The sequence below is a fragment of the Periplaneta americana genome, chromosome 12, assembly GCF_040183065.1.
Source record: "Periplaneta americana isolate PAMFEO1 chromosome 12, P.americana_PAMFEO1_priV1, whole genome shotgun sequence".
Taxonomy (NCBI): domain Eukaryota; kingdom Metazoa; phylum Arthropoda; class Insecta; order Blattodea; family Blattidae; genus Periplaneta; species Periplaneta americana.
The window spans coordinates 136,529,999-136,542,644 of NC_091128.1; the positions used below are offsets into that span (position 1 = coordinate 136,529,999).

Here is a 12,646-nt window from a genome sequence, read left to right on the forward strand (position 1 = left end):
TAGCTTTTCATTTCCTGCACAGACTCCATCTCTCCTGATTTTCTTTATTAGGCGCTCTGACCTGCCTATATAAATTACATAACATGTTGTATTAGTTAAGTAATTTTAATACGTAATCAATTGAAATAAAATAAGCCTCACCAGTGATCGCAGCTGCTATTTTCGTTGCCATATTTATAGGAAACAGATATTGACCTGTTTGTTTCTCTTCATCGCAAAATGCTATTACGTACTTGCTTAATAATATTTTTTTCGCCACTCCTTGCTACAGTGTTCGTGTTGAATTGACAACACTGGACTACAAATGAAAATAAACTGTCCTGCAAAAAGGCTTAAAATTGTGAATAGTGGGGGAGAGAAAGGGAGAGAGAAAAGAGAGAGATAGGAATGCAGAGAGAGAACTGAATTACCGAGGCTGAGAAGGAATTAGGGTTCAGTTCGTATATCTTACGGGGGCACAGACCCGATGGTCCGACAATAGTTACGAGAGACATACCTGAACTAGTGAGAAGGCCAGTTCCAAGCCAGGGATGCAGGTAAGAGTAGTCTCTGCTCTTCTCGATATGCTTGTTGCTGCCTAGGATTGGCTGGAAAATAATAAAATTAATGCAGGAATAAAATAAATACATTTTTGTTAGTGTCACTCTGCATAAAGTTAATGTACCATAATATTATTGTGTTTAAATACAGATCTTCTATTATAAATACTGACCGCTGGCACGGTGTTTTGCTTCTCGGCGGCTTGGCTTGTCGCAGCGGGCCGCACTCGTACGTTAACTCCGCTACTTAAAACGTATATAAAATCGTACCTTATACAGGGACATCATTTTATTTTTACTAACATTTTCAATATTAACTTGTCTATACCTCTGGATCAACGCCGTTTGCTATCCCCTTCCACGACTGGAGTTCGATGATACTGACGTAATATACAAACAAATCACTTTACTAGGTATAGGAGGGAAGAAAAGTAGTTCATCCATTTATGTAAACTAGGAAATATTGCGCTTTTGAGTTTCATCATTTTCATTAGGTTTTTGTTTAATCAAAATACAGTACAGTATTAACAATGAGTGTTTTTACTCACGAACTGAGCTGTCCATGTGGACGTATTCATTATACAGTGTATATTATACTGTCTACAACACATTAGCGTACAATATAGAGAATGAAGTTAAATTTAAAAATAATCATAATATGGATATTAAACACATTTCGATACAGGCTTCAGTTCTAATGTGCATATTTTCGCACTATAGACTATTGTATTTTATTCCAATTACCAGTTCTTCGTATTAGTAACTCATGTTGAAATAATTCTGTACCGACACTATAAAAGAGTACCTTACGTACTGTAAATTCAATCTTCTGCCCGAAAAGATAAAATTACTCAGACATGCTATCTACTGTCCGTCCAAGTGGTTATGTCGTAGAGTCGTAGAAAGGAGGGAAATCACGTGACAGTTAATTACTTAACGAGGCCCTTCTATTTAAGTTATTTTAAACAGTTGTATAATATTACGTAGACGTCCAATCCCTAACAGAAATTAATGTACTCAGAAAAGAGCTAAGACAGCCCAGCCACTAGCTGGCGAATAAAAGCTGGTTGGGGAAACCGGGATACGACGTAGGCAAATGGACGACAGTACCTGTGCGAAAATGATTCAATATTGAAAGCTCTTTCGTCACTGGAAAATGCGAACATATTTTTGGAACGTACTGTGGCTACTATGACTGTATATGCGGTCTTGGAGCTGTGTGGAAGACGGTTGAAGGGGTGGGAGTGAAGTACATTAAAAAACTCAGGTACAATAAAAATTGAAGTAAAAATAAAATGATGTCCCTGTAGAAGATGTTGGAAATGTCCTCGCTCAGCTAAAACACGAGTTTTATCGAGAAAACACATTATGACTGGCACGATTAAGTTCGGTCATTGTAATGTTGCCGCTATATACAATATTTATAATTAAAATGCTCAATTTAAGAACAATGAAGAGTAGACAAAGTGTGTTCCACTTGTAAAAAAGCGGACCGATTATTCGTCTTGCGCTAACAGCACACCAAACTCCAACTTTCCTATCATGAAGAGGAGTTTTTTCTACAAGATGTGGATTTTCAGAACACCAGTAGCGAGTATTTTTATTGTTTACATGACCAGTCTGGTGGAACCACGCCTCGTCTGAAAAGAACACGACCTGTGGGTTGATTAAAGCTCGATTCACATTATACGTCACATCAACGTCACGTCACAGACCAGCAGCGTTACATCAAAACATTGTACAACGCGTTTTATATGGTAGCGTTCACATAGACAGGCAACGTCACGGACCGTATGGGATTCTCGAGGAGAATGTTTTGACGTGACGGAACCTGTACGTGGACGGTTTTTTCTGCTAGACAGCTAGACTCTAGCAGCACCGTTAAATATTAGCATGTCGTAGATCCTGTGAGAGACAATCAATTGCACTGTAATTTTTAGGATTCATATATAAATGTCTACGAAAAGCATAGGAAAAATTTGAAATCAAAATCTTTTTTGGACAGTGAGAAAAAAATTACTAACTTCGAAGTCACCCGTTCAAAATAGACATTGACACTCTCAAAAGTGATAAGCGACAAACTTTTCACGTTACATGGGGAGTCAAAGCGAGAGAAATGTTTAGAAAGAATGAAAATTACTTTTAAAAGTCGCTTTGAGCTCACATCTATCGTGAAAAATAAAAAAGTTTGTCGCTTATCAACTTTTGATATGTCAATGTTTATTTTCAACGGGTGACTTCGAAGTTAGTATTTTTTTTCTTACTGTCCATAAAAGATTTTGATTCCAATTTTTTTCTATGCTTTCCTTAGACATTTATATATGAATCCTAAAAATTACAGTGCAATTGATTGTCTCTCATAGGAGCTACGACATTGTTTGAGAACATAGACTACTCCTCTATTCTTGATGACGCCGGCAAGCTGACGGTCACTTGCCGTTAAGTGTGAGTGAGTTTGTATTGGACGTGACGGTGATGGTGATGGTCCGTGACGTTAATGTTCCGTATAATGTGAATCGAGCTTAAACCTTCAATCAATGACGAAAAAAACACACTATCCACTCTGCGTTGAGCCTGTTCAGGTGTCAATTCAAGAGGTACAGATCTACAACTTATGTATGAGTATATTTAATGTGGCGATGTATTATATTTTTTGAACCATCGAGTTCTTCTGACATCCTACAAGTACATTTTTGTGGATATTTTTCCAATAATTTGCGTGTATTTTTAATATTCTATAGGCTACCTTAAGTTAAGTCTTACAAGACAGTGTAAAACTTTAATATATCCTTCTCTATTATTGACACTGGAACCATTGTTGTGCTATGCGCTTACTAACGACACCTTCACCCTCGGCTTCACATATTTTTCTAGCCGCGGGAGCAGCTTTATAAACTTGTTTCCACTATGCTTCAGAAGGACTCTAATCTCAAACTTTATCACCTCCATTTTGTATTCTTTGTATGAACAATTGAGACTCTCACATGCTCACATAATATTCTATACCTTAAGTTAGGTCTTACAGGACAGTGTAAAACTTTAATGTATTCTTCTCTATTATTGAAACTGGAAGCATTGTTGTGCTATGCTCTTACTAACGACACCTTCTTCCTCGGCTTCACATATTTTTCTAGCTGCGGCAGCAGCTTTATAATCTTGTTTCCAGTAATGCTTTAGAAGGACTCTAATCTCAAACTTTATCATCTCCATTTTATATTCTTTATATAAACAATTGACGACTCTCATATGCTCATAATACGCTATAACAGGCCTGGGCGTTATTAACTCGATTGAGTGACTGGAGACCACCCCTTAACTCCCCACTTCACCTTCCCCAGTTGAGACAGTAATGTTTTGGTGCGGTACGAGCAGGCAGGATTGTCAGTGATGGGTTGTATCAGAGGGGATCATAGCTTTTACGAACTTTCGGCTCTCGCTGGTCGCCTGAAATCCACCACTGATGCACAGAGCCTTACTGCGCCTTTGTTTATATCGTCGTTGTTCCGGCAATGACTCCTATGTAACATATTTTTCAGATTCTTGTTTTATTATAGTACATTATGCAACGAGCCTATAATGGTAGTAGTTAAGACGCGAGTATGTTTATGAAACAAGCGCAAGCGAGTTTCATAATTTTCATACGAGCGTCTTAATTACCAATATAGGCAAGTTTCATACGACTTTTTATGCTCGACCATATTTCTAACTTAAAATTATTCATAAGTAGTTATTCTTACCTGACTGGGGAGCGGAACTGACCTTGTACAATATCTCGTAAATTGTGAGATGTGCGCAGACGCGAAAGTATTGATTTTTCCGAGAAAGAAATGTCATTGACCTTGATATAATCTAGAGAGTAAAATAAACATTAATCTTGATATAACCTTGAAATTGATTTAGACATTGAAAAACGAAATGACAAATTGAATTTATTTGAATATTATTTACAATTAACGCTAATTATTTATTATAGTAACAGAACATAACCTTCTGCGACAGTATTGGATTTCCAGCCTCCGTGACATTTCGCTAGTTGTCTTTCGATTGCATATCCGAGAATAATCGATACTTGCGCTCTCATATTGCTACAATGGTGTTTTCTGATTGGTGGAACACCTGAACTTTAATGAATAGGTTTACTTTAATGAGGTCCAGTAAAGGGCTGCTACCAGGTGTATAATTACTACATTTCGGCATGGTCGAGCGTAAAATATCTTAAATAGTGATTCAGGAAATAATAAAATCTCCTAGGTATATGTAATTATAAGCTTTCTTTCCAAAATGTAATAATTCACAATCTCCTATGCACTATTGCCATAGAAGAATAACTGTATTTTTTCATCCTACTAAAAAATTTCATATTTTGCACATAGGAGTTACTGCAGGAACAACGACGATATGACGGTGTAAGCAAAAAAGACATGAGTGGGGTTTGCTCGGTCCTTTTCATTTCCCTGGTTATGTCCAGGGCTGCGCTATAACAACCATAGCGTGCTGTAGATTGCATTGCCCAGCTAAAAAAAAAAAACAATTAAAATCTTACAAAAGACCAAACTTAAAAAAACCGACATTACTTATGATATTACCTGATAAGAGAAAGAGGCGGAGGGGAAGAGGAGGAAGGAAGTGAAGGGGAATGACAAGTTAAAGAAGGGCAAGAAAGAGGATAATGAGAAAGAAGATGCGGAGAATGAACATAAATAAGAGAAAGATGCAGAAGAGAAATAAGGGAGTAAAGGAGAATGAGAAGGGAGACGTAGTGAAGGGGAAGAAATAAGAAGAATGCAGAGGAGAAAGAAGGGAGTGAGGCAGAATTTTATTACAAGTTGAAAGTGGACGAGGAAAAGGAATGAGGAGAATAAATAGAAAATGTTATATTATTTATGCATGCTATTCAATCATTGGAAGTCTTAAGAGGTGAATTTTGTATCTACAGTACACACCCGAATGATCCCTTTGATAGACGTCCAAAATCCCAACACCTTGAGCGATACATATTCCGTGGTGCATAAAATTACTTCACCTCCAACTCAGGCATGCTATGCAGCAGTGGTTCCCAAAAGTGTGGGTACGACCCTCTAGGGAGTCATGTAAAGAGTTGTGGGGTTCTCGAGATGATTCACAAAATAAAACAGAAACAAAAATGCCTTATTAACATACTTTTATGTTTTAGTTAGAAGCATAAACATAAACAACGTTGAAAATAAAAACAAGAAATGCTTCAGTTGTTTATAAAGTAAAAAACAATGCGATAAATGTGTCTGTTTTGAACAAGTATCTTCTCAAATCTGGACTCTCTATTTTATACACATACTAGTACCTTTTTCATTTTCCAGGAGAGTTTTCTTACTTTTGTTCTGATGACAATCATAGACGAGAAACTTATTTGCACAAATACATACGAGGTTCGAAATGCTATCAGCAATTATTTAAGAGCTTCTTATTGCAAGCTCGAGGTTTTCTTGCATTCTTTTGATTCACGCTGTGGGAAAAAAGTATATAGTTTCAACATTCTATCAGTAGGTAGGCTACATACAGAATTTAAATAAATGTATACAGGATGTATAAAAATTGGAGATTTATCCTTCGAAGATGTGGAACAATTAAAATATTTTGGAGCAATAGTAACAAATATAAATGACACTCGGGAGGGAATTGAACGTAGAATAAATATGATAAATGTCTGTTATTATTCGGTTGAGAAGCTTTTGTCATCTAGTCTGCTGTCAAAAAATCTGAAAGTTAGAATTTATAAAACAGTTATATTACCGGTTGTTCTGTACGGTTGTGAAACTTGGACTCTCACTTTGAGAGAGGAACAGAGATTAAGGGTGTTTGAGAATAAGGTTCTTAGGAAAATATCTGGGGCTAAGAGGGATGAAGTTACAGGAGAATGGAGAAAGTTACACAACGCAGCACTGCACGCATTGTGTCCTTCACCTGACATAATTAGGAACATTAAATCCAGACGTTTGAGATGGGCAGAGCATGTAGCACGTATGGGCGAGTACAGAAATGCATGTAAAGTGTTAGTTGGGAGACCGGAGGGAAAATGACCTTTGTGGAGGCCGGGACGTAGATGGGAGGGTAATATTAAAATGAATTTGAGGAAGGTGGGATATGATGATAGAGACTGGATTGGTCTTGCACAGGATAGGGACCGATGGCGGACTTATGTGAGGGCGGCAATGAACCTGCGGGTTGCTTAAAAGCCATTTGTAAGTAAGTATATACGGGGTGTAACTAAAATGTATGTCAAAACTTTAACAGCATATTTCTCTCATACAGAGGATGAATAAATATTACATGAACATTGGGCGGAAACGCTTTATTTTCTTTTACAGGCCTTCTTCTGCAAATCTGATTACTTTGTATGATGCGGTACATTAAGAAATAAAAATAGCATATCACATGGAAATCTCAAGATGTGCTCAAAATTCAACGTGATCAGATTTGAATTTTCACAATCACTACGTATTGGCAGATGAGAATAAGATGCAAAATGTCTTTAGAGTACATCTTACCTGTTCTGGTACATCATGTGTCGTTAGCAAGCGACGAAACACGTACTTCATGAATGTTGGAGCTTCTGCTCATTTCAGTGTCATTGTTGGTTGACTTCTGAATCAAAGGTTCCGCGAGATTTGTACTATTTGTGGGGCCATTTAAAAGAGCTTGTGTATGAAACCCGGTACAAGGTGTAGAGAGTGTTCGAGGCCGTATTTTGGAAAGCTGCGAGACAATGCGATATTCTACAGGATACATTAGCGCATCCGAAATTCGATACGATGGCAGGTTGATGCATGTATCCATGCTAACGGAAGCCATTTTGAGCATTTTCTGTGAAACAGACTTTCATGTGATATGCTGTTTTAAGTCAATATTCGTCATCATACAATGTAAGCAGAGTTGTAGAAAAAGAGCTGTAACAAAGAAACAAAGCGTTTCCGGACCAATGGTCGTATAACATTTTTTCATCCTCCATATTAGAGGAATATGCCTCTAAAGTTTTGACATACATTTTAGTTACACCCTGAATATGTGTGTGTATTTATTTTAATTTCAGCCAGTTGAACGCAACTGTCTAAAAACGAATTCAGTAGGCCTAGCTTTCTGTGGCTGTCGTACTGTAATAGTTTTCAGTTTCTTCCGGAAAATATTCAAAAGCTGTTGTTTAAAATTGTGGAAACTTAATTGCATCTCTATAAAAATAAACTCAGTATTTGTCGTATTATACAGCAAGTAACCAAATTTTCCATTGGTTCTTTAACACACTGCAATTAATTAAATTGCCTTTTGTCGAGTCAACCATAAATCAAGTTTCCTCAAAAATTCGTCGATTTTATCTCTGGATGTTATTATTTTAACATCTTGGCCTTACAAAAATATACGAGGGTCACTCCAAAAGTATAGTCGCGACGCTGTTATTCCAGGCGTGACTCCTCCTCTTTGGTTACGTCTTAGGAAGTGAAGGTTCTATAAAGTCTAGGTAGATAGTATCGTTCGCCATTTTTGTTCTTTCATTGCCGAGCTACCAGACGAGGAATCTATTTGCGACACTGTTAAACATTATCATGTCGTAGTTCTTATAATAAATCAAACGCACTGTAATTCAGCAAATAATTGAGCGGCAAATAACGTTCTCGTGTGCTTTCTGCGAACGTCAACGAAAGAGCCAAAATGGTGGGCGTTTATATTAAGTATTTATCGAGCCTTAGAAAATGCATAACGTCATCATCAGCGAATCACAAGACGCACACGTTTAAATGTAGCCGATCTGCAACGTGATTGGCTGCCGGAAATAAGAGCGACGGGACTTTTTATATTGCACAACATTTATTTAAACATTACAATTTTATCCTACAGCTTTACTATTTTTAACAGAATGTAGATACATCCTTTAGGAACAAAATTTCACTTTTCCACATAATCTCCATCCCTTTCAACTGCCTTACGCCATCTTAGAAGGAGGGCCTGTATACCTGCACGATAAAAGTCTAGACCAACATGTTTGAGCCACTTTTTTGCAGCGTGCACAAGGGAATCGTCATCTTCAAACCTCATTCTGCGAAGGGATTTCTTCAGTTTACGAAAGAGATAGTAATCGCATGCTGGCAGATCAGGACTGTAAGGTGGTTGTTTCAGTGTTTCCATGCAAGTTTTTTTATCGGTCTGTGGTCTTGTGACTGACATGTGGCCGTGCGTTGTCGTACAATAGCAGAACATTCCGTTTTTCCCGATGTGGTCGAACACGACTCAGTCGAGTTCACGTCTAAAGAATCGAACTGTGTCCATTCGACAGAGATAAGGCTAGTCCAGAAAAAATACAGATAGGCTTATAACCTCTCGCAGCTGCGGTATAATAGAATACAATTTAACATTATTTTGATATAAATTTCCATGATGTCTAAAATATAATAATATTATATATACGCAGTGAGTTACCACGAAAAAGCTTAATCGGACTAAATATTGATATTATGATGTAATTTTGGACAAATGTATTTAACAAAAATGCGCCCGTCCGTGACAATGTTTCACCACTGCCGTGACCAGGATTCGAACCTGGGTTATTGCGGCCACAACGCAATGTCCTAACCACTAGACGATCACGGCTACCACGGGACACGACACTTATGCGTCAGAATTAATAGTGGTTCCGTGTGGCATGTCTGCAAGTAAGAGTCCTTTCGAATCGAACACAGTAGCCCTGCCGAAGACGTAGTTTTCAATTTCTTTTTCTTTAGTGAATTTGCATGATGCCACTCCTTCGTCTGCCTTTTTGTCTCCGGTTCAAAATGGTAGAGCCATGTTTCATCTCCTGTCACAATTCTTCCAAGAAAGTCATCTCCACCATTCTCATACTGGTCCAAAAGTTCACTGTACACTGTTTTTCGGGTTTCTTTTTGGGCTTCTGTCAACATCCTCGGAACCCACTGGCACAAACCTTTTTTAACCTCAACTGTTTCAATATTCTGCACACACTTGCTTCTCCTATTCCAACTTGGAGTGACAATTATTTCACTGTTACGCGTTTGTCAGCCACAAGCACGTTGTTAACGCGCTGAACATTGTCAGGACTTCGTACAGTACAGAGTGTGCCGTTGCGAGGAGTATCCAGAATATTGGCGTGCTCTCTTTCACCAGATAATCTGCTTGCCCACCGACTAACCGTACTGTGATCGACAGCTGCAGCTCCATACACCTTTTCAACCTCTTGTGAATGTTTTTCTCTGTCTCGTTCTCACAGCACAGGAACTCTATAACAGCACGTTACTTCTGACGAATGTCAAGTACAACAACCAGAGGTCTGCATCGGACGTTTTCACTCGAGCGCCAAGTAGTTCATAGCATAATCCGATAGGAAGCGCACATGCATGATGGGTAAAATTGTCGCGAGCGATAAATCCTCGAACGGTATAAGCCGAGCGTTAGATATTCGTTCTTGTTACAGTGATGAACTGTGTAGTAACATCCTAAATATTTATCATTCCAAAACTTTGCAGTGTTTAACTAAACTCTCCATAGTACAACTACAAAACTTGCTTTAAAATGTAATACAAGTGTTGTAGGTAAAGGTTCCCCCCCCCCCACAAAGGAGTGATTTTGTTTTTGCCACATCTGATAGATGTTATTGGATGTAAATGTAATTATTATAAACGGAGAACACAATCACGATAATGCAAGAAATGTATCAAATTTTCTAGTAATAATAATAATAATAATCTCTAATAATTAGTGAATCAATCTTTGCGTCTGTAACAGTTGTGCAGCACGATTATTCGTTTTATTATATTTTCTGTGACGTTATCTCTGTACTAATATTGTTATTAATTTACTGCTATATGTATAATAATATTTTGTAAAACGTTTCTACATTGTCGCAGTATATAGGCGGAACACTATGTATGGACCTATCATATTATATATGTGATAAATCAAATATTGAATAATTATTAATTAACAATAATAACTGTATATCGAAGTTTTTCATACTATTTTATTTATAACTTCATGTTACTGTTTTGGTACGTTCCATTAGACGTTTGTCATAAACGCAGAAAATAAAGCCTTAGTTTTACCGTGTGAGCAAAACATATGTGTATCTTATCTGTCGCCTTCCATACAAGATAAGACATGTCGGTGAGATGACCTTGTACTGTGCTTCTATTTATTACGAGCGTATCACGAACGATCTTATCTCACTCGAGCGTGCGATATTCGACCGAGTTCAAGCGAGCGATTTAACTCCAATGCAGCACTGTGACAGCAACCATCCTGAAGGAGTGCTATCATGGTGCATTCACGGGAACGACTTAGATTAAATTTAAATACAAGCGGGAAGGATGTATCCATGACCTCCATAAATTGCAAAGGTGTAAATAAAAAATTAATTAAACATATATTTGCATTACTTTTGGAGTGACTCTCGTATCAGCAAGGAAGGCCAATCTAATAAACCACAGAGAATTAACAAATAGGTTTGCACATAAGATTTTTCGCCTTGCAGGTACCGGCACATAAGTTTGGTGGTTTAAACTGGTTTTGAGTGAAATTATCGTTTTCGATTTTACAGGGATTTATATTTTTGGAATGTGTTTAAATACCGGGACGGCAGTAAGAGATCGCAAACAAACATCTCGCCCAAAAGTAGGTCGTTCAGAAAGTTTGGGAACCACTGTTATACAGCAATCATGCAGTCCAGCAACCCAACACAAAGGACGCGTGGCGGCGCTCCGGAATAGGATCAATTTGTACCTCGACTCTGTCTGGGTGGAAGACTAGCATGTAGGGCATACTGCCGACCCACGTGCGGTTCACACCTACACGTCTACCCCACAGCTTCGTCGTACCCATCATCCGCTCCATTAGTTCTGCAATCAAATGCACTATCATAAGTTACTTACATAATCATCATTTTGAATAATATAAGATTAGCTGATTATGTGATGTTAGCAGAAGAAGAGATGATACTGGAGCTAAATATAGGTACAGCTGTGAGCAGTATGGGATGAAGATAAATTAAAAAAGACGAAGACTATGGTTATCGGAAGAAAAATAAAGAAGGTAAACGTTCGAATTCTAAATGAGGTAGTGGAACAAATGGACAGCTTCAAGTATTTAATAATAATAATAATAATAATAATAATAATAATAATAATAATGGTTTATTTTAACTGGCAGAGTTAAGGCCATTCGGCAGTATGGGAGCAGTATGGGATGAAGATAAATTAAAAAAGACGAAGACTATGGTTATCGAAGAAAAATAAAGAAGGTAAACGTGCGAATTCTAAATGAGGTAGTGGAACAAGTGGACAGCTTCAAGTACTTAATAATAATAATAATAATAATAATAATAATAATAATAATAATAATAATAATAATAATGATAAAATAATGGTTTATTTTAACTGGCAGAGTTACGGCCATTCGGCAGTATGGGAGCAGTATGGGATGACGATAAATTAAAAAAGACGAAGACTATGGTTATCGAAGAAAAATAAAGAAGGTAAACATGCGAGTTCTAAATGAGGTAGTGGAACAAGTGGACAGCTTCAAGTACTTAATAATAATAATAATAATAATAATAATAATAATAATAATAATAATAATAATAATAATAATAATAATAATAATAATGATAAAATAATGGTTTATTTTAACTGGCAGAGTTACGGCCATTCGGCAGTATGGGAGCAGTATGGGATGACGATAAATTAAAAAAGACGAAGACTATGGTTATCGAAGAAAAATAAAGAAGGTAAACATGCGAGTTCTAAATGAGGTAGTGGAACAAGTGGACAGCTTCAAGTACTTAATAATAATAATAATAATAATAATAATAATAATAATAATAATGATGATAAAATAATGGTTTATTTTAACTGGCAGAGTTACGGCCATTCGGCAGTATGGGAGCAGTATGGGATGACGATAAATTAAAAAAGACGAAGACTATGGTTATCGAAGAAAAATAAAGAAGGTAAACATGCGAGTTCTAAATGAGGTAGTGGAACAAGTGGACAGCTTCAAGTATTGAATAATAATAATAATAATAATAATAATAATAATAATAATAATAATAATAATAATAATAATAATGGTTT

General features: G+C 37.0%; 1 protein-coding gene and 1 non-coding gene across 2 annotated transcripts in view; both read right to left on the minus strand.

The window, feature by feature from the left end:
- Cyp4c3 (Cytochrome P450 4c3) overlaps positions 1 to 12,646 on the minus strand; it is a 348,264-nt gene that overhangs the window by 52,755 nt on the left and 282,863 nt on the right. The window contains exons 5-6 of the mRNA XM_069842121.1: positions 11,298 to 11,413; positions 497 to 587 (exon numbers count right to left, since the gene is read on the minus strand). Of these exons, the coding sequence (XP_069698222.1) occupies positions 497 to 587; positions 11,298 to 11,413 (207 nt within the window). The remainder of the gene's footprint in view (positions 1 to 496; positions 588 to 11,297; positions 11,414 to 12,646) is intronic.
- TRNAH-GUG (transfer RNA histidin (anticodon GUG)) lies at positions 9,084 to 9,155 on the minus strand. The gene has a single exon. It is a non-coding gene; the product is annotated as a tRNA-His (tRNA).